The sequence below is a fragment of the Trachemys scripta genome, chromosome 1 (genome assembly GCF_013100865.1).
Source record: "Trachemys scripta elegans isolate TJP31775 chromosome 1, CAS_Tse_1.0, whole genome shotgun sequence".
In the NCBI taxonomy this organism is placed as follows: domain Eukaryota; kingdom Metazoa; phylum Chordata; order Testudines; family Emydidae; genus Trachemys; species Trachemys scripta.
In genome coordinates this window covers 70395172-70422610 of record NC_048298.1, presented here as the reverse complement: position 1 = coordinate 70422610, position 27439 = coordinate 70395172, and the positions used below count along the sequence as shown (strand labels likewise).

The 27439-nt window shown below is 38.1% G+C and overlaps 1 protein-coding gene across 8 annotated transcripts in view; it reads left to right on the top strand.

The window, feature by feature from the left end:
• The window catches only part of PPP1R12A (protein phosphatase 1 regulatory subunit 12A), a 222196-nt gene that overhangs the window by 156539 nt on the left and 38218 nt on the right, over positions 1-27439 (top strand). For 4 of the 8 annotated variants that reach the window (XM_034772066.1, XM_034772073.1, XM_034772083.1 and 1 more), the window contains exons 9-18: positions 149-276; positions 6023-6139; positions 6518-6733; positions 7710-7804; positions 9633-9755; positions 13227-13394; positions 13833-14009; positions 23776-23866; positions 26239-26436; positions 26634-26805. In XM_034772066.1, coding sequence (XP_034627957.1) covers positions 149-276; positions 6023-6139; positions 6518-6733; positions 7710-7804; positions 9633-9755; positions 13227-13394; positions 13833-14009; positions 23776-23866; positions 26239-26436; positions 26634-26805 — 1485 coding nt within the window. The remainder of the gene's footprint in view (positions 1-148; positions 277-6022; positions 6140-6517; positions 6734-7709; positions 7805-9632; positions 9756-13226; positions 13395-13832; positions 14010-23775; positions 23867-26238; positions 26437-26633; positions 26806-27439) is intronic. The other 4 variants (XM_034772099.1, XM_034772106.1, XM_034772117.1 and 1 more) reach the window with 3 other exon arrangements.

The following is a 27439-nucleotide window of genomic DNA, read 5'->3' as shown; positions in this document are numbered from 1 at the left end:
TGTTGAAGACTAGAAAATGGCATGACTAACAGTATATTACTTGGGAAGGCTTACCTAGGGTTTTAAGCTATTCTGAAGAAATGTGATTTCTATAAAATATGAAATCAAGAAATTTACAAATGACATATCTTAAATGTTTTATTTGCAGACAAAACCAAACCTTTGCCATCTGTAACTAATAATACAAATAACATCAGTGCACAACCAGCTTCTGTAGCTGTGACAGCATCTTCCATAACCACTGGTCAAGTGACACCTACATCACCCATTAAGAAGGTAAAACAAAACAAAATTTCTTTATGTATGTGTTTCTAGATAGTGTTCTATTGTTTTAGAATAAATTCTAAGTACTATGTGTTGAGTCCAGTGTAAAAATGTGAATTGGGTTGACCGAATGAGTTTTAGATTATACACCAAGAATATTGAAGTATTCTGTATTCTTCTTTAGAATATTTGCTTTCAATTTTTATAAAACGTACAGCTTTAAGTATTTTCAAAATTGAGTTTCATCATGTTTTACTAAGACTTCTACATGTATGTTACATACCTGAAGGATAGTAGTTGTTTAACAAAAAAAAATTGTCCAAGAAAAAGCACCTCTGTTAAAAAATCTTTTATTTATAAACCCACTCTACTTTTTATGGAGAGTGGGGGGACTTGTTCTATTTAAATCTAAACAAAGCAGATTGTAAACAAGAACCTCAAGAATGTAACTTAACATACCGTATACACCTCTAACCCGATATAACGCTGTCCTCGGGAGCCAAAAAAATCATACCGCATTATAGGTGAAACCGTGTTATATCGAACTTGCTTCAATCTGCCGGAATGCGCTGCCCTGCTCCCCCTTTCCGCTCCCGCATTTTATCCAAATTCGTGTTATATCGGGTCGAATTATATCGGGGTAGAGGTGTATATAGTTGTGTAGAAAAGGAAGTACTTGTGTTCCTGAACATTTGGACTTTTCTGAAACACAGGAAATAACAAGTAGCAATTTTAATAAAAAACTAACACATGATCACAAACCAATAGAGGACAGGAATTTTAAACTGATGTTCTATATATGTAATCTAATTGAAGAAAACACTTTTTCAAATAATGTAACTTATTGTTTAATGTATATACATATTGGGACCATATGTGTTCATTGTTGATAGATCCAGGGTGTTGCGTGTTGGAATCAATTAAGCTACTCATAAACCTGGATAGATGGGTAGAATGGAAATTGAGTTTGAAATTGAATTTTTGTTTTAGACATACAAGCTGCATTTTTAGACTTGTTGGAGGAGGGACTTGAGAGAAGAAATCTGCTCAGGTCCTCTGTCATACAGCTTTCAGTCTCCTTTCAGTACTCCCATGTAGTATTTTTTTAAATCTTAACGACTGATCTGTGCTTGGTTCTTCAGCTTCTCCTGTGTTTTCTATACCAGTTCCACAGTGTTCATCAGTTCTAAAGTCATGCAGCTGAAGTGAAAGCCTCAAAATATCTCTGCTGCTTCTGCCTCCTCGTTGCAAATATCAGACAAGTACAGAAGAATTTGAAATAAAATGAAGGATATTTCTTTTTCTAGTCACAATGTTTTGAAATGGTGAAGCAGCTTTTTAAATAACTACATTTTCAATCTTGGCCAGTCTTGGTTATGTTTATCACCAAACCCCACCAGTTACAAGAATAACAGATTTATAAAGCAGAAAGGATGTGTTGAACATTTGAACTCTGGGAAGGAGTTCTGTGAAAATGGCTTAAGCAGTAGAGGAGACATCTCATAAACTTTTAAAATACAATGTGATGGCCCACAAAGGACCCAACCTTTCCCTGCTCTCTCAGAACTTGTGTAAAATTATATTTGCAGCAATATGAGCTGGTCAGAACTTTGTCCTCCGATACATATGTGTATATGTGGTTCCCTCTCATTGGTCCTTTGGGAGTGATAGACATGAGAAGTGAATGTTATTTATTCATTAATTTTAAAAACAAGTACAGGTAAGAACTCTGCATTGAAATGGTAGGGATATGACTTTCAACATTTTATTTTAAAAGTTTTTCTTATTTTTTTTAAATGTCTATTGAAACAAGGATAGAGAATCCCATCTCTCCCTGGGGCCCTGTCTTGGTAGGAGAATACACAGCAGCACTAACTTGGGGAATTTTCTGTTTTAAATTCTTAAGTGAATTTTAAACAAAATAGAACATGCCAAGGTGTTCATTTGTCAGTCTACAATCATGTTTCTGTATTATATATCAACAGGCTAACCTGGCCAGCTATTTGCTTAATTCACTTTTCATATATGGAAGTAATATGTAAGACTGTTGTAACTTACCTGAAATCCTGTATTAGATTTACCAGAGCAAGATTGTCTTAAACATCAATAGTTAGGTACCGGTACTTTTAGCATAAATGCTACGTTTCTTGTGCAGCTGAGGATGGCATCTAGCGTTAGCATTAGTAGTTCGAGAGCATGTTCAGTGTGCCAGACATTTTCCAGACAGAAAAGAATGTACTGCTCTTGCCACAAGGAGCTCACAGTCTAAAGATAGGCATATAACAAGATAGATATTAGAGGGGAAGGAGTAAAACCTATTGGTAGAGTGGCCATGACTTGGTCACAGCTAGCAAAAAGGTTAAATTTAACAATATACGTGTATGCATATTCGTATAGGTCAGCTAGATTAACAGTAGTCATGATAGAAGAGAGCCTTGAAAAGGAATTTAAGTATGATCATTTGCCTTAATTATCTGAAGGATGATGTTTTCAATGTGACTGTATCAAGGGTTTTTGTGCCATATGGAATTGACTTCCTCTGGCCTATGTTCACAGTTTGTGTGGATGTCCGGACTAGTGTTTTGGCCACCATTTTTCTCACTAGCAAAACCAGAGAAGTTCATCTAAAGATAGTAATGATAGATTTCTAAAGAGTCTATCCCTGCTGGTATTTGAGTGTGTTAAACTCTAAAGCTGTGTCTGTTTCAATATATATATATATTTTTTTTTAAGAAGACTTATTTTCAGGCTTCTTTCCAGTGTGTCTTGTGCTCTTCAAGGAAAGATAGAAGCAGTCTTGACTGGATTAGTCTCAAGGGAGTGCTTGGAAGGATTCCACTAGCTTTAATCCATGGGAGTTGAAAAGAGAAGCCTGAAACAGGAAGTATAAACTGCTGTGGCCCCAATCCTGACCCCAGTGTAGCTGGGTCATGTGCTGGAGAGCTTTTCCAGGACTTAAACGAAGGAAGAATTCTACCCTCAGGCTGCTATAGCTCTAGCCTTTGCACTGCTTGTACACTGACCGCATTGATGGGGAAATTACTTGTGGATACACCATTTCTGCCCCACTTTCAAATCCTTATTCTGCAGTCCTTCTCAGGAAGACACCATTGAGCGCCATGGTGTGTGTGGGGTAGGCAACTTCTGCACATCAGGCTCATACTAGTTGCAAGAGGGCCCTCCACCGTATGGGAGGAGAAGCCAATTTCTGTGGGTTGTTAGCTCTCTTTCGGAGCCTCTGTGAGTTTGGTTTCTCAAAACTTAATGGCCAGAACTCTAGGAGGCTTCAACCATTGTATTAAGGTAGTGATGCATCTTCAGGCTAGTGTCTCAAAGCATATCAAGAGTTGAGATACTCTGGACATAATATCCAAGAGAATGCTCAGGATTGGGGGGAGGGGAAGGGGAAGTGCACAAGGAGCCTCGAGCTCAGCACCTCTTTCAAGGACTATGAAGAACTAGTGCTGCAGTAGCCTTTTCGAAGTGGATGAGTATAATGTTTGTATTGCAGTATGGCCAGGAGGAGAAAATAAAGGGTGCCTTTGATTTAGGCTGTACAAACACATCATAAAAGGCAGTTCCTACCCAAAGAACTTAAATTAGTTCTAATTTAAAAAAAAAAAAAATGCAACAAGTGGATATATCCCACAATCTAAAGAAAGAGGGGGAGGGATCGTGAGGCTAAAAAAATGTGGGAAACCTGTGATTATGTAGTATAGTATAACATGCAAGCCATGGCTATAAAGTTATATGCACAGCCAGAAGGTTCTTAATAAGTTAGAATTAGAGGCTATGAATAAACAAACTGGATATCAAGGATCCCTGTGAGCTATCTACCTAGTCAGTATCAGTTGGTGTTTTCCTGTAGGTGTAATGGTAGAAGTGAGTCACCAGAGAACATTTGAAGAAGAGGTTAGGCTTTATTGGCAGGCACTGACTCTTCTTGAAGGGAGCATGATGTTTGTGCTCTCTAGAGGTCCTGAGGGCTGTGCTTTAGGCACAATACATCCCATTTTGTGCAGTAATTCAACTTGCAATGTATGTTCTAGCCTCAAACCTGCTCAAATAGAAGAGAATCCTATAAATTGCCACAGTTCCTCATGCAATGTTATCTTATGGTAGGTAATAGAAATTAGCTTAGCCTTTGAGATTCCATCAGTGCTTGGATAAAAGTAAATTTGAACTAGTGGATGACCAAACTGATAGTGCTATATATTGCATTGTAGTAGAGTTAAACATCCAAGGTTTGGAGAGGAATGGTTCTGCTTCTAAAGTGGAGTGGTTATGTGAAAGGTGGTGGTCTAGTTTTATTTCTGAAGACCCCATCAACTGCTTGTATCATCTTCCTTCATAGCAACATGTGCAGTATAGTACACTCTTCTGTTATGAGAGGGGGAGAAAAGAAATAAAAAATACACTAGAGTTAAAAATAGTTGTAGGTCGCTAATGATAATGGCCAATATACTGTGTGGAGATGAGAGCATCTTTGGATGTGTGTGTATATATATGTCCTGACCAAAGGTATCAATGAAAGGTCACAGTCAGATGCAAAGTCACTCTTGCTTAATCCTCTTTCTTGTGCTGCAGTCAGGGACCCATGATCATTAACAGTCTTTGGTATCTTATTCCTTTAGTTGATGAAGGCTAGATTCAATGAGATGACACACATTTGCAAAGTGTGTGCTTCTGGTTGATGAATAGAGTTGTACATCATTTGTATGCCCTGTGGAGTTGGAAAGACATGGCACTTTTGATCTCTGAAATGTAGAGAGATGCAAAGAGTAAAAAATGAGTCAGTATTGACTAAGGGGGAAGGATCAGGCACAGTGAAATATAGGCTTTTCAGTAGGTGAAGAGGATACTACCCATTGACCAACAGTAATTGCTAGTTTCATAGCTGTGCTCAACTGTGGTAAGAACAAACAGTTGATGTGAACTTCACCAACCAGTGGATTGGATAGGCTACTGTTAGATGGATTTTCGGTCCACACAGTGATGTGTGTATTGTTTATAATGTGGCAATTTGATTGATTTGCTCTTTGTCCAGCCTTCATACCCCATCCCATCACCTCTGCACTCAGGCTGCTCCATGCTTTCCATCATCTCAAGCCTCCTTCTCCTTGGACATATCCAGTCTTTCTTTGTCTGGTAACCATTCCAGCTTCTCTGACTTCTAGTTTCTGTTAAAATTGTCCCTAGTGATTACACAACTATCTGAGCTGTATGACCTCCATCTTCCACAGAATTCTTGGATTTCAGGTATCTAAAGTATTTTTATAACTTAAAAGGGAAAACATTTTAAATATAACTTCAAGTTGACAGTATATATTGAACAAATTATTAAAAACTGGAATGCATTGGTCATTTAGCTTATTCTATACCATTATATATGGTAAGTTTTTTATGTTTGGGTCTACCGTGTGAAAAGTACAGCAGATAAACTTTCTCAAAATGTAAAATATCCGAACGTTGTAATTATCTTTGTTGTATATGAAAGCTTCATTGCCTTTTGTATGTGGAAACTACATGCATTTTTGTATCAAAATGTATGATTTCACAACGTGGTCTAGTGTATTTAATAGGAACTTTTTACCAAAGCATTAGAAATGTCTTGTTGCTTTTAGATATTTTGTGCTTCAAAGAAGAGCAGTGTACATGAATAAGGAATTGAGTGTGTGGATTTAAAACAAAAAGCTTCTTTTTCTCTATTTCCATTCTTTCACTTTTCATCTTTGTGTCTTGTCTTAATTGGCTCTAGTATGATTTCATTCCTCCTATCATGCCTGTGGCGGAGTCAGTACATCCTGCATCATGGAGGCAGGGCTTGCGCAAAACTGGCATTGTTCTTGTGCCCAATAAGGGTGAAAAGTCTATGGTGAGGCTTTGGTGTGTACAGGATTTGTTTCAGGTTGCAAAGTAACATATTTAATCAAAGTGTTGATACCAGAGTTGCATGGTTTTCAATTGTGTGTAAATTTTTGTTTGCATCTCTTTATCACCGTGTGTATTATGAAGTGTAGAGGGTTTTCAAGCTAACTTTTAGAAAAGTTGTTTTCCTTTTTGATCCATTTGTTTCTTATGTCATTAACCTACCCAGGAAATGAACATGTATTGGTTGCCCCTTCCTCCACCAAAAAAAAAATCCAATATGATAACTGGAAGTAGCTAAGTATTTTGAAATACCCCTAAGAAGCATGAAATACCAGAGTTAGTGTACGTTAATGACGTTTAACTTAATGATGTCTTTGTTTAGTTTCCAACTTCAACAACCAAGGTTTCTCCCAAAGAGGAAGAGAGAAAAGATGAATCTCCTGCCTCTTGGAGGTTAGGTCTTCGAAAGACTGGCAGCTATGGGGCACTCGCAGAGATTACAGCTTCCAAAGAAGCTCAGAAAGAAAAGGACTCTACAGGTGTTATGCGTTCGGCTTCAAGTCCCAGACTCTCTTCTTCATTAGACAACAAAGAAAAGGTAACCATTTTCAGAATATAAAACAACATTTTAAATTCTGGCCAGTTAACTTAGTATAAATATTAGTTATGATTTAAAGTGAACGTCATATAAACTCCACTACAATGTAGCTATCTGTACGAGTACATAATGCTCTTACGAAGTTTTACTAAAAGTCAGCTGTTAAATTGTGGCATTGTGGTCTTGATAAGCAGTAGAGCTGCCCTAGAAGAAATGCAGCTGTCGTGCCATCTTTTGAAAAATGTAGCAGGCCTCTCTCTCCACACAGAGCAGCTTCATTAGCTGGTGCAAGAGTGTATGTGCAGGGCCTTGCCACCTTTGGGAAGACTTGCACCACTAGTTGTGCTTGTGCAGTGAAGGGAGTGCAAAGATTGCAGCAAGGGACAGAAACTATCACAGAGTGCTGGGGATGAGGACCAAAAAAGCCTCCTTATACCCCTTCATTCACGTATTGTGTGGACAAAGATTAATCTTTTATCTTTCTAAATTAATCATTAATGAAAACTGTTACTAATTTGGCATAGATATTTGAGCAAAAATACTTCATGGTTTTGCTTGTTACAAAGTAATGTAATTCCTTTTTTCAAGTTCTAAAGTCTTTGTGCACGTAGTCCTGATTAAATATGTTTGCAGATTTTAGGAAAACACTAAAACACTTTAAACGGTAGTTACAATTGACTGTTATTTTAAACTGAACCTTTGGAGACCTATTAATAGAAAAACAAAAGGACATAAAATTAAGACAGTTGGGTCCTTTGAGCAGTTTGCCGTTCCCGGTATGATGCTTGTTGTTCTTAACTTCTGCCTGATGCTAATTGTGCAAATTAACTTGGAATATAAATAGAGTTGGAATTGGCATAGATAATTTTGTAACTTTGACAGGAGTGCAACTAGGGACATTTGAATAGCTTTTAATATAACTTATGACTATCATACAAAGCTATTCTTGACTTCTAAAAAATTTTCTGTTTTAAAGGAGAAGGATAATAAAGGAACTAGACTTGCATATGTTGCACCTACAATACCAAGACGACTGGCCAGTACATCTGACGTTGATGAGAAAGAAAACAGGTGACTCTTGAAGCTGTAACTTGCTTTTTAACTATACACACAATTATTTGATATCAGAATCTCTTGGAAACTAGCCTCTGGATTTCCAAAAGAAAAGTTGAGTTGTCTTTAATGATGTCATGCCTCCAGAATATTTTAATAGGTTGTTAACTGTTTTCCTGTACTAAGATGGTAGTAGTAGCTATTTAAGGCCCTTCATATACAATAATCATTTTCTACATATTTACATTGCTGTTACAAGTGCATCCTTTTTCTCTTTTGCTTGAATCACATGTAATGTTACCATATTAGGTTGCCGCTAACATTTTTCTTCCAATATAAAATTTGTGGTGTGTTGTAGGCTTTCTTTATTTTGTAGAGGCAAATATATTTTCCAAGGGGGACTTGTGTTCTGTACTTGTGTTAGCCATTTCATATGTGGCTGTAGGAGTTGTAGAATTTCTATCTCGCTAGACACTGACCTTATTTAAAAAAAAACAAAAAAAAAAAGTTTGTTGGATTTCCTTGCCTGCAGTTAGACCCATGGGAGCCGATTGATCTAACACTATAGCTGTATAAAGCCTTAGAAGACTCTTTTCACTTCTCCCTCTCTCTGAGCTTTGCTCTTGTCTAGGAAAACGTACATGAGGTGAGAAAAGCAAAAGTTCTGGTGTAGACCTGTTGGAGTGGAGGGTTGAAGTGGGAAGACTGGTTGCTCATCTAGTCTCTTATAGATCAGTAGATTAACCAGAGATCCTCCTAAACTGCGCTGCAAAAGTCTTAACAGTTTTGAGAATATAGCAGTTTAGAAGGATCTCTGATTGGGTATCTTTTTCTTTTTGGAGGGAGAATGCCGAAATTACACTGTACAAAGTGATAAATCATAGTTTTCAAACCCCCTACCCTCCAGCCAATTCTTTTTACTTTGTTCATGATACAGCCCACACAATGCATTACTGCCTTCTTTCCATCAAAATGGAAAAACATTATTTAAAGAAACTTCTTGCACAGGATTTTCACTCTTTGGTCTCAGACTTCCAGTAGAAGACAGGGCTGAATTCCTTTAATTCAAGAGCTTTCGACTCGGAGGAAGTGAAGGCTAGCTAGTACATGAGCCCCTACTGATGTCCTTTTACCAGTCAGTGCTTTTCTTTTCCCTGGACTTTTATTCAATTCTGAAGTTTTTAAACACAAAAACAAACTGATTTGTTTATTAATTTTCATGGTAAAGTTTCTAATTGATTTGTTTTGGGGGAGCTTGTGCTTCCTATGTACTGCAAGATTTGGCTGGAAATTCCTAGGGACTTAGGTGGTGATAGGTAATGTCACATGGCAGTCCACTGGGTGGTGGACATTGTAGGCCATATTGCCCACTAGCCCACATTACCAGTGACTCAAAGGGCAAAACAGGGAGATACTCCAAAGAGTGAGAAATCCTGGGAGACTGGCTTGGAGAAGCAAAATTACAAGTAAGTAGTTTTCCCTTGACTGCATTATGGTGTCCCAGTAGCATTAGACTCTTGCCCCTGTCATAAGAAGAAAAAAACAATGTTGTCAACATGTAAAATATAACTATTAATTTGATATTTCTGGTTTCCCGTCTCTTCCATAGCCTTCTTTCATCCATGTGTTTTCTTTTATATGTCTATCAGTATTAACACGACTAGATATAATAATTTATAGGAGCTTTGAAATTTGCTCACTAAAAGGTAATTTTATTGCTGTCTGCACAGATATGCTTACTTTCGCAAGTCCCAATCCTGTATTTTTCCTCTTCTGCAATCCCCTTTAAAGAAACAAACAAAACTATCACTAATACAAGCCTTACACAAATACAATCCTTTTACAGGGATTCATCTGCTAGCTCAATACGTAGTAGTGGTTCTTACACAAGAAGAAAATGGGAGGAAGATGTCAAGAAAAACAGCTTGAATGAAGGACCTACATCACTAAATACAAGTTATCAAAAAAGGTAAGGGCTGTGACCATGTGTATTGCTTTCAGCAAAATAAGTGAACAAATTGTTAGCTTGTGTTTAAGAAAACTATTAAATGATTAATGCATTTTTTACCCTACAAGGACATTTTTCAATTAAACGTTGCCACCGTAAAGATGTCACCCTTTTTTATCATAAAACAAAAATTAATTCCAAAATAATGCCAAGAGAGACTCCCAAAAGGAAGAGAAGTTAAAGTCCTTGTGGCGTAAGTTTATTCTTAAAACACACACACACACACACACACAACTCCAATTACTTGTTTCACAAACAATTATTTTTTCTAAACATGGTTTTACAAACCAGCTTAGAGTTGTGCATGTGAAGTAGGAATAGCAGTAACTACTATATTTAAAGTTGCATAAATTTTTCCATTCTGCCATCCTGTTTGCTTGAACATTCCAGATTTGGTAACTAATTATCCTAATACAAGGTGACTGTTTTTTAAATATTTGAATAAAATGGTTCAGCCTCTTCTTGTAAGTTTGAGGATGGTGGGGTAGAAAAATTGTGATTTTTTGGGGGGGTGGGGACAAAGTTCTTGTGCCAATATTCCTAGGGATGGAACTATTTTAAAATTAGGCATGGCCGCAGACTTCATAGAATATAGACATATGCCTACTCTGGATTTTTTTTTTTTTTTTTTTTTTAAAGAAGCTTCTTGATATGAATGAGATTTGATTCCATTGAAAATAACTATCCATGCATGCACAGTATACATTGCAGAGAGTTTTCTCGCAAAGGGCCAAGTCCTGAAAACATACACATTAATAACTTTACTCAGTTGAGTAATTCCACTGATGGGACTACTCATGTGAGTAAAGTTACTCACGTCGGTAAGTGTTTGTATGATTGGGCCATAAGCATGTAAAGTTTATAGATTAAAAAAGGCTGTGCTACCCATGGATGTATGGATAACTAACTGCACGCTGAAACATGAAGGCAGGGGACTGGACTCCATGACCTTTCACGGTTCCTTCTAGTTCTAGGAGATAGGATATCTCCATTAATTTATTTAATTTATTTATTTTATACTAATAGTGCAAAAGGTGGTGAGGTGTACTCCTTCAGAGCCTTTTTCTTTGTCACTAAGATGCAAATCAGTGATTCCAATAGTGTGTAGCTGAATTATTCCATATTATAGAGTATATCTTTCATGTTTTTCTCTAAAAGAAAAGAAAAACCTTTAATTTTTTTAAATGGAATTTAAGACAAAGGTTGCATAATCTTAGCAGTTGGAAAATGTCAAAGTTAGGGTTGTAGGAGCAACCTTCTGTGCATATGCATTATTGTATAGTTTTAATGCTATTTCTCATATGCAATCAGCTTTTTCTATATCTGACCTATTCATGTAGCACTTTCTAATATCTTTTCATTCTTTTTTACTTGCACTGTTTTTATTATCATAGATGCTTTTGAAAATGTTATCCTAAGTCCTGTTTTCAACAATGGTTTAAGCCCCATTGACTTTCAGTCAGGCTTAGGCTCCAAAGAGCCTAACTCACTTTTGAAAACCAAACTTGACCTCCCTAAGTCAGTCAGGCACTCTTGAAAATTTTACCCAGTCTGGTATATCATTGAATACTTAAATGTTTAGTTGTCCTCTCTTTTAGGCATACTTTATTAATGTAACAGCTCAGCCTTCCTTTGGTGCACTTCAGTGGTAAGACAGCTAACTGTGAATCTTATTTAACTTCAGACTTAGGTGTCCTATTACATCTACACCAGCAAATTTTCAGTTTGTTCACTATTACAGTTATCTGTAGTATGTTTAAAAGTGGCTAACTATATATTACTAGTAATAGTATTTATTAATCTATCCAGTGCCTAAAGTATAGTAAATTCTTGAGAGAATAAGTAAGACAAAGTTCCTCACCCAAGAACCCTTTAAAATTAAATTATAACTTAGTACAACTAGTTGGAGTAGCAAACAGTTGGGGGGTAGGTGTGGTGAATGAAGTTGCAATAATATTATGTGCTTGCTTAAATTCATTGTGTGCATATTTTGATACTGTTGCTGGCTTAAAAAAAAATATGCTGGAGCGAGTGTTCCAGTGGGAGAAGGGCTGAAGGGAGGGGATAAAAATAATAGAGGCTGGTTCTTTGGCAAACATAGAATACAGCAAGATGCTGCACATGTATATTTTAAGTTGTTGAAAAAGTTTCTGTATTGTGGCTTAGATTCTCTGCTGCAGTGGGCTCTCTCAAGGAGCTGGTTATGGTTACAGCTCACTGAATCTCAGGGAGGATCTGCTTGCTTTGAGCCTCAGCATAATTTAAAGCAGCCTGGTTGCTGCTCCAGCTTCTGCCTTCCTGCTGTGATCCCAAAGGGTTCCCACGCCAGGACTGAGTGGGGGCTTAGTGTGCCAGCTTGGTACCATTTGAGAGCTCCCCACACTAGCAGCATTCTAAGATGGGCAGCTGCTTTCTGGCCCCTTTCGTGTAATTCAGGCAGCCCAAAGGGGCCAGTAAACAAATCCGAATGTGACACCTATATTGCTATGGCTTGAGAAATAGCATGAGATCATGCAGCTGAAGACTGTATTATATTCCATCTGCACAAGGGGTAGAGTTCAGATTCTTTAAGTTGGTAATTCCTGCGTTCTTAATGTACAACTTTTATGTTCTTTTATCATAGGTTTCTTTGTATGCAAATTTAACAGCTATAGAAGAATAAAAAATCCAGAGTAGTGATGGCAAACTGACCGTACTCATACTATTGTGTTGCAGTAGTGTGACAGTCTGTAGAGCCCATGAGGCATGGAGCTACTAAGTTCAGGCACAGAAAAAGCATATCTGATCACAGTGCTTTCAACTCTGCTATGCAGAATGAGAAGTTCAGGGACAGTTGTGTGGGAACCTTTGTGTTCTTTTCTTCCTCCTGACCTCTTTTTCCTCTCTACCCCTTGAAATATTGAGATGAAAGGGGGAGTGTTAGAAAGAGAGTTAGAAATAGTGACGTAATATTTCTGAGCTACGATGGAGCAAATCCACAGAGAGCTTGAAAAGAGAGGTAGCAGATATGAATAACTGAGAATTTTGCTGGCATCTGTGTGTATGGATATTGGAGAATCCATTGAGATGAGTGATGCATTAGTCGAAGAATGAGACAGTGAAGATGATGAGGACTTCAGCAGAGGCAATTGAAACACAACTACATATATGTAAGCCTATGGGGTGGTGATATTCTGTCTCCAAATCTGCCTGAGTAGCAGAAGAAAAGTCCAGGATTAAGGATGACTCTCAGGTTACAGCATCTCAGGCTGAAAGAGGGGCTGAATAAAGAGAAATAGGAATGGAATTCCAATTTGGAAATGTTCCTTTTGCCCAAAAAATGTGTCTGAGATGAGGTCGTGTTTTAATTAGTCACTTCATAGCTTGATGACGTTTTTATGTGCAAATATAAATGATACAAACACAACCTATATAAATGCTTCTCGCCCTCAGTGGCTCCTTTGGTAGAAGACAAGATGACTTGATTAGTTCTCATGTTCCAAGTACTACGTCAGCACCAACAGTTACCTCTTCAGCTGGTCTTCAGAAAAATCTGCTTTCCAGCACAAACACTACTACAAAGATTACAACGGGTTCTACTTCAGCAGGTGTACAAAGCAGGTAAGGGCATCAACACACTGTGTGTCAGATCAACTGTGTGCTTATGTATGTGCATGCTTTTTTTGTTTAGTAGGTCACGGGGCTCTGGATTTTTTCATTTTCCTGTTAAATTTGTTTAAACATATACAATTTGGCTCAAAAATAATTGTGGATGGCTTTCGCTATTAAGTGGCAGCTATGCATGTCTGTAAAAGAATAAATTGAGTGCTAGAAGGGTAAAGAATAATAAAGTTCAAGCAGTGTGAACTGTTTAACTTTGAATTTATCTAATTTAATGGCTCCAGGTGAGCTTCATATTTCATAGCAGAGACATTTCTCCATTTGTTCTTTTAAAAAAATCCATCCCTCAACTTACATGTTATCTGCTGTTTAGTAAAGTGCTTTCATTGTTTAGCGTTTCCTTTTCTCTTTTTTGTGTTGCTGCTTGTGATGCGATAGTACCTCAAATCGTTTGTGGGCTGAGGATAGTACTGAGAAAGAAAAGGACAATGTTCCTACAGCAGTGACCGTTCCTGTTGCGCCATCTGTTGTAAATGCTACAGCTACTACCACAACCATGACTACAACTACTTCTGGCACTGTGTCCTCCACGTCAGAGGTCAGGGAGAGACGGAGGTGTGTAAAGGTCCTGCGAGTAATGGTGCTATTACACAAAATGATCGTTTTCTTATTTATAAAAAAGTGTAGTAGTTAATTGTAAATCAACTAGTACAATAAGTGAAACAATACTTGTCTGTTTACTAACTGTACTGAAACAGCTATCAACATGATACAGATTTCATTAACCTTCCAAAAACTGTTTTGAGAGAAACTTCCAAAGAATCTCACAAAATATCTTAAACTAAAGATAACATTGAGTTATGCTCTTTCATGTTACTTCTATTTTGTTTTGCCCTTGAATTATAATGTAGATTTTTGGCATAGGTTACTTTCAGGTTTATATATCTGTTCTTTGCTTAACGGTTCACCTAAAAAAAAAAAAAAATCCCAAATACCTATAGTAACACTGTGGAAAGATTTCTATATGGGGGGGTAGGGAGGGAAGAAACTGGTTGACAACTGAAGTGATTAAAATAGCACAATGAACTTTGTAGTAAGTAATTACCCTTACTAATATAAATATAGAAGTATCTCAGGTTTCAGAGTAGCAGCCGTGTTAGTCTGTATCCGCAAAAAGAACAGGAGTACTTGTGTTACCTTAGAGACTAACAAATTTATTAGAGCATAAGCTTTCGTGGGCTACAGCCCACTTCTTCGGATGCATATAGAAGGAACATATATAGAAAATAAATAAATAAATAAATATATAAAATACACACACACACACACACACACACACACACACACACAGAGAGCATAAACAGGTGACATGAACTCTAAAAGACCAATTAAGTAAGAGGAAAAAAAACTTTTGAAGTGATAATCAAGATAGCCCAGTACAGACAGTTGATAAGAAGTGTGAGAATACTTACAAGGGGAGATAGATTCAATGTTTGTAATGGCTCAGCCATTCCCAGTCCTTATTCAATCCTAAGTTGATTGTATCTAGTTTGCATATCAATTCCAGCTCAGCAGTCTCTCGTTGGAGTCTGTTTTTGAAGTTTTTCTGTTGTAAAATAGCCACCCGCAGGTCTGTCATTGAATGACCAGACAGGTTAAAGGTTCTCCCACTGGTTTTTGAGTATTATGATTCCTGATGTAAGATTTGTGTCCATTAATTCTTTTGCGTAGAGACTGTCCAGTTTGGCCAATGTACATGGCAGAGGGGCATTGCTGGCACATGATGGCATATATCACATTGGTAGATGTGCAGGTGAACGAGCCCCTGATGGTATGGCTGATGTGATTAGGTCCTATGATGATGTCACTTGAATAGATATGTGGACAGTGTTGGCATCGGGCTTTGTTACAAGGATGGGTTCCTGGGTCAGTGTTTTTGTTCAGTGATGTGTGGTTGCTGGTGAGTATTTGCTTTAGGTTGGGGGGTTGTCTATAAACGAGGACAGGTCTGTCTCCCAAGATCTGTGAGACTGAGGGATCATCTTTCAGGATAGGTTGTAGATCTTTGATGTTGCACTGGAGAGGTTTTAGTTGGGGGCTGAAGATGACAGCTAGTGGTGTTCTGTTGTTTTCTTTGTTGGGCCTGTCTTGTAGGAGGTGACTTCTGGGTACTCGTCTGGCTCTGTCAATCTGTTTTTTTCACTTCAGCAGGTGGGTATTGTAGTTTTAAGAATGCTTGATAGAGATCTTGTAGGTACTTGTCTCGGTGTGAGGGATTGGAGCAAATGCGGTTATACCTTAGAGCTTGGCTATAGACAATGGATCGTGTAGTGTGTCCTGGATGGAAGCTGGAGGCATGTAGGTAAGTGTAGCCGTCAGTAGGTTTCCGGTATAGGGTGGTATTTATGTGACCATCGCTTATTAGCACAGTAGTGCCCAGGAAATGGACCACTTGTGTGGATTGATCTAGGCTGAGGTTGATGGTGGGATGGAAATTATTGAAATCATGGTGGAATTCCTCAAGGGCTTCTTTTCCATGGGTCCAGATGATGAATATGTCATCAATGTAGCGCAAGTAAAGTAGGGTCGTTAGGGGACGAGAGCTAAGGAAGCGTTGTTCTAAGTCAGCTATAAAAATGTTGGCATACTGTGGGGCCATGCGGGTACCCATAGCAGTGCCGCTGACTTGAAGGTATATATTGTCCCCAAATATGAAATAGTTGTGGGTGAGGACAAAGTCACAAAGTTCAGCCACCAGATTAGCTGTGACATTATCGGGGATACTGTTCCTGATAGCTTGTAGTCCATCTTTGTGTGGAATATTGGTGTAGAGGGCTTCTACGTCCATAGTGGCCAGGATGGTGTTTTCTGGAAGATCACCGATAGATTGTAGTTTCCTCAGGAAGTCAGTGGTGTCTCGAAGATAGCTGGGAGTGCTGGTAGCGTAGGGCCTGAGGAGAGAGTCCACATAACCAGACAAGCCTGATGTTAGGGTGCTAATGCCTGAGATGATGGGGCGTCCAGGATTTCCAGGTTTATGGATCTTGGGTAGCAAATAGAATACCCCTGGTCGGGGTTCTAGGCATGTGTCTGTACAGATTTGATCCTGTGCTTTGTCAGGAAGTTTTTTTAGCAGATGGTGTAGTTTCTTTAGGTAATCCTCAGTGGGATCAGAGGATAATGGCCTGTAGAATGTGGTGTTAGAGAGCTGTTTAGCAGGCTCTTGGTCATATTCCAATTTATTCATGATGACGACAGCACGTCCTTTGTCAGCCTTTTTGATTATGATGTCAGAGTTGTTTCTGAGGCTGTAGATGGCGTTGTGTTCAGCATGGCTGAGGTTATGGGGCAAGTGATGTTGCTTTTCCACAATTTCAGCCTTTGCACGTTGACGGAAGCAATCTGTGTAGAAGTCCAGTCTGTTGTTTCAACCATCCGGAGGAGTCCACGCAGAATCCTTTTTTTTTGTAGTGCTGGTAGGGGGGATTCTGTGGGTTAGTATGCTGTTCAGAGGTATGTTGGAAATATTCTTTGAGTCGGAGACGTCGAAAGTAGAATTCTAGGTCACCGCAGAACTGTGTCATGTTCATGGGTCTGGAGGGACAAAAGGAGAGGCCCTGAGATAGGACAGACTCTTCTGCTGGGCTAAGAGTATAGCTGGAAAGATTAACAATATTAGAAGTATCTCAATAATCATACACTGAAATAAGAAGGCATTGTGTAGTATTTATTTCAGTTATTAGTGTTTATGTCTGATCGCATAGAGATACAGAACATTGAACCAAACATTCTTTATGATGTCTATACCTCACACAGAATAAAGCCTACCAGCCCAGATCAATAAAGTTGGGCTTGCGGTACTGTGCTAAAAATAGCTGCGTTAGACAGTGCTTTCAAGTTGCAGCTTGGGCTCTGAAGTCCACACCGTTCTCTAGGTTTCATGGTAGCACAAGTTTGCGAGCCAAAGTCTGTTGACCTGGGAGGCTTGCTGCTGTAGGCTGCATAGAAATACCTTGAGGGTTAGTCTACACTAGAAGCGCTACATCAGCACTGATGCAGTTGCATTGCTGTAGCGCATCTGGTGAAGATGTTTTCTGCTGACGGGAGAGTTTTCTCCCATTGGTATAATAAAACCATCTCCTCAAGAAGCAGTAGCTATGTTGGTGGGAGACATAGCACTGTCTACACTGGTGCTTAGGTTAGTGTAACTTACGTTGCTTGGGGATGGCTTATTCGCACCTGTGAGCAACATAAATTATACCAACATAACCTGTAGTGTAGGCAAGCCCTAAGTATTTATCTTCAATATGTAATCACATACTACTTTCTCTTTGGAAAATAAAAGGTCTAAGGAAATTCAGAAATCAAGCTCTCTAGTTGCAAATGTAATGTAATTGATGTTTAGCATTCACAATAGGTGGAAAACTGGCAGGAGAAACCTAGATCCTTCTGGTTTACTACACCAGAAGATACCACATGGCAGACATGCTAATTTTGTGATTTAGACTTAGGACAATTTTTAATCTGTCTTCCCCACTTTGACACTGGAGGCATCTGAGGGAATGATGTGGCTCACGAGCCATTTTGTAGTAAGCACTACTTCGCATATGTGTTTTTCATAAAGTAGCATGGTTGCTGCAGGCAAAATGTCTGTCACATAAAATTCATATAAATAAATGCAATCAATGTAAAATTAGTGGAAGTATCGCTCCCAGTAAAGAAAACCTTCTATCACAACAGTTTGAATTTTAAACTGTTACTGTAACCAATGAAAGTTTGTTATGGACTGAAAAAAACAAGGAAATTCAGAGTTAAGGCTGTCACTCTGTCATTCACTCTTACTAGTGTGTCTAGTTATTGCACATATATTACATAAGATCACAATATCCACTGTTAGATTTCTGCAAGTGGACTGAATTTCTTTGATTTTTAATTATATACTGGCCAAAAGATTTGGTGCAATGTAAAACTGTTTTAAATGAAAAGTGTTGATTGTATGTGTAGTGCATAGCTTGCTAAATTTAAAAAAATATATAGTGACTTAGTCCATATTAATACACAAAATGTCTGCAAAATCTTACTTGAAAAGTAAACCCATTCAAAGCTATTCTAGTGCCTAAACAAACAGTGCATTTTGGGGCAAATTAAAGTAGTGAAAGTGTTCATCTGTAACTAATTTTTAAAAAAGATTGGGAACAAAATAGGGAAGAGTGGGACAAAAATACTCTATCAGATAAATCTTTATGCAATTTTAATCTGTCACACATTTTTGCACACAGAATTATAAGCCTATAAAAATGATTCTAGTGGTATGGGAGCTTTTCTATTATAGGTATATTAGCAGTAACAAATACTAGTATAGTAATTGCAGGCTCTAGGGCTTTCTCTAGACTAGAGGTTTATCTGCCTGGGAAGTTACACTAGTATAATTATACCAGTGTAACTCCCTGTCTGAACAATCTTGATCAGGTGTAAGAGTGGCTTTTTTCTGGTTTAGTTTAAACCATATTCAAAGGGACTAAAGGAAGGTTTAAAATGATGATGGTTTGATTGTTTGTGATGTGCAAAGAGATTCAGGTCCAAACCAGTAATATATATGTAAGTGATGCCTTAAAGGAGCAATTTCACAAAGCTAAAAACAGTTGAGTCAGAACAGCTGGGAGAAAATATAAACAAAAGAAAGTCAATGATAACCTGCAATTGTTTGATAACATTTTACTAGATGACCAAAAATCTGCAATTGTGAAAGAAGGCTACGCTTGTTTAAAAACAAAAACAGCCACAACATAACACCAACCGGACTTGGAAATGAGGTCTGAAAGAAGATATCTCATGTGTGAGAGAGTGAGTGAGAATGGAAGGAAGAAAAAGCTGAGGGCAATTAATGTGAACAGGAACCTAGGAATTTTAGAAAATAGATAAGGAAAGCAAAAAGGACAAATAAATCTATGGCTAGCAGAGTTAAGGACAATAAGGAGTTATTTCATTATATTAGGAACAAAAAGAATCCTAACAGTAGTTCTTTACTAGATGGAAATGGTAGAATTGTCAGTAATAAAAGCCAGAAATGTTCGATAGATATTTGTGATATGTATTTAGAAAAAAGCCAAATGAAGTATTTATATCATGATGAAATACTTTCCATTCCAACAGTAACTCAGGAAGATGTTAAACAGAAGCTAGCAAAGTTAGATATTTTTAAATCAGCAGGTTGGATGACTTGTTTCCAAGTGCTCTAAAAGAGTTGTCCAGCGAGCTCTCTGGACTGTTAATGTTGACTTTCAGTAACTATTGCAATACTGGGGAAGTTCCAGAGGACCAGAAGAAAGCTAATGTTGTACCGATATTATAACAGAGTAAACAGGATAACCTGAGTAATTATAAGCCTGCCAGTCTGTCATCTCTTCTGGGCAAAATAATGGATGGCTGATATGGAACTCTAAGAATTAGAGGAAGGTAATGTAATTAATGCCTGTCCACATGGGTTTATGGAAGTCAAACTTCAAATCACTTTTTTTTTATGAGAATACAAATTTGGTTGATATAGTACACTTAGCTTTCTGTAGGGCACTTTACTTGGAACCGCATGACGTTTTAATTAAGAACTTAGAAAGATGCAAAATCAACATGGCACATATTAAATGAATTAAAAATAGGCTAACTGTTAGGTCTCAAAATATAATTGTAAAAGGGAATCAAATGGTGTGTTTTTAGAGAGATTCCACAGGGATCCATTCATGGCCCAGTGCTATTTAACATTTTCATCAATAAAGAAAACGTAATATCATAACTGATAAAGTTTTCAGATGACACAGATTGGGGAAGTGGTAAATAATGAAGAGGACAGGTCACTGATACAGAGGTATCTGGATTGCTTGGTAAGCTGGGCGTAGGCAAACAATATGCATTTCACTAAAGTCCTATATCTAAGAATAAAGAGTGTAGGCCATACTTGCAGGATGGAGTACTCTGTCTTGGGAAGTAGTGACTGAAAAAGATTTTGAGGGTCCTGGTGGGTAATCCGATGAACATTAGCACTTGTGCATCACTAATTCAAGATTGCTAACATGGGACTTGTCTGCACTTGATATGCTACAGAGGCACAACTGTAGCTGTGGCACTTCAACATAGACACTACCTATGCTTATGGGAAGGTTTCTTCTGTTGGCATAGGTAATCCACCTTCCCAAGAGATGGTATCTAGGTCAATGAAAGAATTCTTCCATCGACCTAGCACTGTCTACACAGAGACTTAGGTTGGCTTAACTACGTTGCTCAAGGTTGTGGAGTTTTCGCACCCCAGAGCAACGTAGCTCGGTCGATCTAATTTTCCAGTGTAAACCAGTCCACAATTTGAAACACTACTTAGCATCTAGTGAAGAAGCAGTTTAACACCTTTAAAATCTTGTTAGCTTATTGGTCTAATCGGGGGAAGCCCAGAGTAGAGCCTGGCCAGCTAAGACAATTTTTAAGGTGATATAAAACGTGTGTGTGTGTAAAAATGTTAACTACCATGTTAAAATCCTAGTGTAGACATGGCAGTTTGTGTTTTAGCATGTGTTAGCCAACCAAGGTAAACCCTAGGGACTTTTAGTGTGGCCACAGCCTCCTGGGTGTTGATGGGGGTGGGGAAGGGGGTGGTAAAGTGGTGGCCCCATCCCCAGGGCTGCCAGCAGGGGTTGGTCTCTTCTACATTAGAATTTTAACATGTTTGTTACCTAATAAGCTAAAAATATGTGGTTTTCCTGATGAAGGCAAGGTCTAGTCTTTGCTTCCACAGTGGTAAGTGGTATTTCCAAACACGTTAGCTAGCCCAGTTTTTAAAAAACAAAACACCTTTTTTCCTAATCTAGACTAGGCCTCACTATCTAGCAAAGGAGAAGAGCTACCAAAAATACTACATGGATGGTGAGAGAAGGATGGGAAATGAACATTCTTATGGATAGTATTTTATAGATGTTACATAGCAGGATGGAGGGCACTTGTAAAAATAGCTATTTTTGTATATATTAGGGCAAATTTGTCTTTTTGTTTTTAATCTGTCTGTTGCTAAAGTAGAGGTAGAACATGGGTGATAATCCAATATTAGTTTGTGCAATTATTTGGTTTTTTTTAAAGATGGAACATCCTCTCAAAAATGTTAAATAATTTTAGTATTTTCAAATTGGCCGTCATCTCATTAATTGAAAGAGCTGTTCTTAATGGTGTTTGTAGCGAGTGGTCTCCCAAAAGTAAAGGAATGTTTCCATCATTAACAAATATGTTCTTTACAAAAAAGCTAATAAAACATAACCAACCGTTTTGTATACAACATCAGAAAATGTGATAGTAGCTAAGTCGTTATTGTGAAAGATGGATAAACTGACCAGTTTTGGGACCCAGAATGGTTCAAGGCTGCACAGTTTGTTGTCCTCAAACTTGGAATGCAGGATATATAATTTGTGAATAGAACTTTGTTTCAAGGCCTTCATTTTTGGTTACATCTCAGCTTTTTTTTTCCAACTTTGTTACTCTAAAGATGCTAAAATATACTTGATACTTTTAAATAACTATCAGTTTTACACAGCAAAGAACTGATTATTAATAGGTCTAGCACTGATTTATTATCCTGTAATAGAAAATCAGCAGTTCCATTAAGATTTTTAATGGGATCATTATAGTTTTATAGATAATTCAGTAAGGGGCAAATCCTGTGTCCACAGCTGGGAGCGGGGGATGCAGGGAGCATAAACTCTGGGCCCAGCTGATCCATGTGTCAGAACGTAGCTCGGCATGAGGACCCAGAAAGTTCAGGGAGGAAATGGCTTCACATTCACGCCCCTGTGCTGTGATTGTGGAGGCTTTGGCCAGCCTCTACCACAAGTGAGAGCAGCTTTGAGGGCTGGATTAATTTGTGCTGAGCTGCCTGGACTAATTTGTAGTGAACTGCTAACAGATTCTGTGGGCTGTTAAAGCAGCTGGAATAGCAGGGTTGTGAGAGCACTCAAGCAAGCCACCTGCCCCACGGGCTTCTGATGGAAGAGGTCAAGGGTTGGTGTAGTGTACACGTGCAGAGAAGTCTCCCTGTACATAGGAGATATTCTTTTGGGGCCCTTGTGATGGTTTCAGCACTCTTTTACGCAATCAGAGCTAGTCTAAAGGAGCGGTGGAGCATCCATAAATTGGGTCCCCCCTATGTGCAGGGGTCCCTGTATGGTAATGCACAGTGGGCTGTACATGTACAGGCTAAGGGAAAGGAAGGGGTAGGATTTGAGGATCTGCGTCTATACAAATTGTCCTGTCCACCTTTGCAGGGCATGAAAGGGCATGCCATTCAAATCTGAGAAAGTTGAAGCCTCAAAAGCAGAAATTCATTTAATGGCTTTAGGATAGAGCACTCAAATTTATATATGAAACAGAATCTCTCATGAAAATAATTCAGAAAACTTTGTTCTCTTTCCCCCAGAGTTAGAGAGGAGTGCTAGTTTTAGATCTTGTGTCTTGTAAGACTACTTGGGAGTTCTAACTGCCATGGATTTTGGGGGAGGTTGATTAGTCGTGAGGCCAAGTGTTATGTTTTAATGTTTTGTTTTGCTTGCCAACATGGCTAAAAATCTATTACTTAGAGGCCGTTGTTCTAGATGTTCGTATGATCTTTGCTTTTATAAAATGACTACAAACCTGTAATACTGAAAAAGACAATATTTCACTAACCTATAGCTATATTCAGAGTAGACTAAAGTTAGGGGAATAGCAAAGTTGTATATGAAATAGATTTGCTTGGTAACAATGCTACCTAATCAGTGCTAAATATGGTTTGTTTCTGAAGTTTTCCAAATTCATTTACTGAGCAATCACGTACTCTGCGTTTTTAATACTCTGAGACAATAGATGGCATAGTAGGGCTTTCCTATAATAGCCATATTCTTTACAATAGGCATATAAAATGCTCGTTAAAGCTTCAGTCACTCATATATACCTACACACTGTATATCGGAGATATTCCACCCTTGTTTTAGCAGACTGGTAGAATACCAAAATAGTTTAAGAAAGTGGTATTGGGAGAAAATGGCAAAATGAGTTTATTGTAAATAAGAAAATTGACTGGTTAGGATATTGTCTAGATCAGTGGTGCATTTTGGTGATATAATTCTGATATAACACTTAAAGCTTAACTGGCTATAAATATGCTGAGATTTATTCAAAATACAGTTCTGTATGTCTTGCATTTTCAAAGACAGATTTAGGTATCTAGTTACATTATGTAGAATTTAGTTTTGGGGTTTCTTATAATTGCATTGATTTTCAATCATATCACATTGCAGATGTTCATTTCTTTAACCATTTAATGCATTGTGCAAAAATTAGTGGTTTTAAATATTATTTTAATTTTACTCTTTAGATCATACCTCACTCCTGTTCGGGATGAAGAGTCTGAGTCCCAAAGAAAAGCTAGATCCAGGCAAGCAAGACAGTCCAGAAGATCCACACAGGTACAGTTTTTTGGTTCTTTTTTCATTTATAAACACATAAATTGGTGCCAAACTCTACAATAGCCTCATAATTTTCACAGTAAAACTTCAAATACAGTGACCGTTCTCCCCAGTGTAAACTCAGTACATACCATCAGATAAAATAATCCACACTGCAAACAACACCACCTCTCCAAATTTTAAAGCTCTTCCTCTCAAAATGTTTGGGAGAAAAGATGGGCCTTCCAGTGTGCCCTTAAGGTTAACAAATCCAGACTGCAGACTGGAGGGAAGCAAGCAGAGGTTTCCCCACAGAGTGTATTCCTGAAAGCCTCTTCCTGTTATATAGCAAAGTGGCTCCAGTTGAACATCTTTATTGATTTCAGCTGTGACAATATGACATGCCTGGATAATTGGATCCCAAGCTATTTAGACCTTTAAAACCAACACTTTGAATTCCACGAGGAAACTTACTGGTAGTCATTACATTGTCTGAAACACAGTGCAATGTGCTCCAGGCTTGAAACTCTATTTAAGAAGCAGGCCTGGCATATTATATTTGCTTCAGTTTCTGAATGGTCCCTTGGTTGAAGTGACAAACCTGGATCTGTGACGTGTTCCACATCAGAGAAAAATTCAAGCTAGTATGCCTAGATGTAGATTGGAGCGGGGAGGGAGAGAAGTGCTCTTTGAACATCTAGGACTAACCCAAGATCTAAGAACACTGTAGTTTTGTGTATGTCTTTTACAAATACACCTCGATATAATGCTGTCCTCGGGAGCCAAAAAATCTTACCGCTTTATAGGTGAAACTGCATTATATCAAACTTGCTTTGATCCACCACAGTGCACAGCCCCGCTCCCCCGGAGCACTGCTTTACCGTGTTATATCGGGTCGCATTATATCGAGGTAGAGGTGTAATAGTTGGGCACTCTGATTTCGGGCACTGATACAATCTTTCAGCTATTTCTCCCAAGCCAACAACAAACCGTATCATCATCTTATCTGGATTGACTGGTAGCCAGTTGCAACTCCTCTAATCCCTAAAAATCATATAGTCCCTAGTATACGTGTTCCAATTCACCAGCCCATACCAAATGTGAAAAAGAGACAGATCTGGGAGTCCTCAGTATATTGAATATGTTGCAGCCCACATCCTTCCGCTAACTCTTCCTGTATCCTCAAATACACATAAAACACAGAGGAAAACCAAAAAGACAGCTTTGGTACCCCCACATGAATGCCCTAAAGGCAGAGGAACAATTGTCCACAATTACCATTTGAGTCCATTCAAAAAGATAGCAGCAAAAACACCAAAAAGTGACTCGATCCACCCCTGTTAGTCTGCTGACAGATTGAAATGTTTCAGCAAGGTTGCTTTAACTTAATCCAGGGCTAGGAAGAAATAATCAAATAATATAATCATTGCACTTTATAATCTAAAACCAAACCTATAATCAGATTGACTAAAGTCAAGAGAATCTGTAAATTGAAGAAACTTTTGGAGCTACCTTACCACAAGCCTGTCCATGCCCTTCCCTGGAAAAGAGAGAGTTGACAGCAAGATGATCTTTTTCAAGAGCTGGCTTCTTGAAAAGAGGCCACACAACAGTTTCTTTAAGAACAGCTGACACAATGTCTTCTGTAGGGAAACGTTGGCAGTCTCCATCAATGCTGGACACAATAGGTCCAGCTCACATAAGCTAGTCCTAGTCCCACCTCGCAGGTGGCATCATCAGAATTTCAGTAAATCACATGGCTGAAACCCGAGAAGAGAAGACCTGGCATTTCCTTGAGATGTTCTGTTTCCATAGCAGTAGACAGCTTACTCCGGCTCAGATAATTTTATCTTCAAAGTAACATGAAAATTCTTAAGGATAAATGTCAGCCTATTCAGGTAAGCAGAAACCACTGTGAGGAAATGTAAGGGTATTAATGCTGCAGGCATGATTTTTTTCATCTGTGCTGAGTACCCACAACTCCAGTTGTAGTCAGTGGAATGTCTGAAGGCTCAACGCCTCTTAAATTTAGCCGTCTAACACGTGAATACTGTTATTTTCATAAACTTTCTCTCTAAAGTATTAATAGTGCTTATAATATAGTGAAAAAGATCTAGGGTGGAATTTTCAAAAGTGCCTACATGATTTAGGAGTGTAATATCCCATTGAAAATCATATCACAGAAGAAGCAGCCATTGTTGATCTACAGTTTAGCAGGCACGTGTTGAGGGTACAGAATGAAGAGTAAGTTTTGTTAATTGCAAAATGCAAGAAACACTCCAGAGTTAAAAACTTTAAATCTATTTTAGGAGTTTATAGACTGGCCAACAGTAATAGTAAAAACTGTAAGTGACACCTATTGAAATGTTTTTTGCTTCTGTTTTTTTCCACAGGGTGTAACACTGACTGATCTTCAAGAAGCTGAAAAAACTATAGGAAGAAGTCGTCCTACACGAACCAGAGAACAAGAGAATGAAGAAAAGGAGAAGGAGGAGAAGGAAAAACAAGACAAAGAAAAACAGGAGGACAAGAAGGAATCAGAAACTAAAGAAGATGACTTTAGACAAAGATATTCCAGAACTCTTGAGGAGGTATCTCAGACTCTTCTTTTTTTAAGTGGTGTAATTGGTATAAATCTTAATTTTTGTTTGGTGGTACTAAAATTATAGTAGGCTTAAGTTTTCTTTACTTATTTATATGTCTCATGTTAATATCCTGTATGATGGGTATTTTTATCTGTGTCCTTTTAATCTTTGGAAATTAATATTTACTTTTTTCTGCTGAACAGCCCTATCATCGCTATAGGCCAGTTTCAACTACAACTCCAACTACGTCATCATCCTCTTCGCTTTCCACCTCCACTAGTTCTCTTTCTACTTCAAGTCAAGTAAACAGACCAAACAGCCTTATAGGTATAACTTCTGTTTATCCCAGGAGTGGAACAAAAGAAAATGAGAGAGGTAAGACTATATGTTTTGACTTTTTTCTTTCCTTATTTATTAGAGGATCTTTTGCCTCTACAGAGAGTCTTAAACTGCATGTGTTATGAGGTAAAGGATTTCTTAATGCCACTTGAAGCATCGCTGCCTCCCTGGGATCATTATCTTCTGAAGCAACTGTCTTCAAGTGGTGCCTCCCAATATATAATACTTTATTTCCCTCTATCGTGAAGTGATCCTGAATTTGGGTCAGATTTCCATAATACTATGTTGCAATTCTGTGAGTTTGGTGAGAGGAAAAGAATGCTGTTCAAGGAAGCCAAAATCAAAGCAAAGGGATGCTTTCACCTTGAATGTTTTATTTCTTTCCTTCTATCTCATCCTTGGTTCATCTTTTAACAGATTCATTTTAAAACCATGAAGATTGGAAGTACTGAAATAAATAAGTTAGTGTAGTGCTTACTACAGTGCCTGCTGGCTGTGTATGATTTGTTGTATTAATAGAAGGGTAAATAAATAGTTAAAAATACATTAAAGGAAGTAAATGTTTTGTTTGTGCAACCGTGAATAATACTTATTTTGCTGAAAGCATGTGAGAGATGGAAAATCAGAACTCAAAAGTGAGAGAGTTTGTCAGTAAGGCCAATGCTGAACT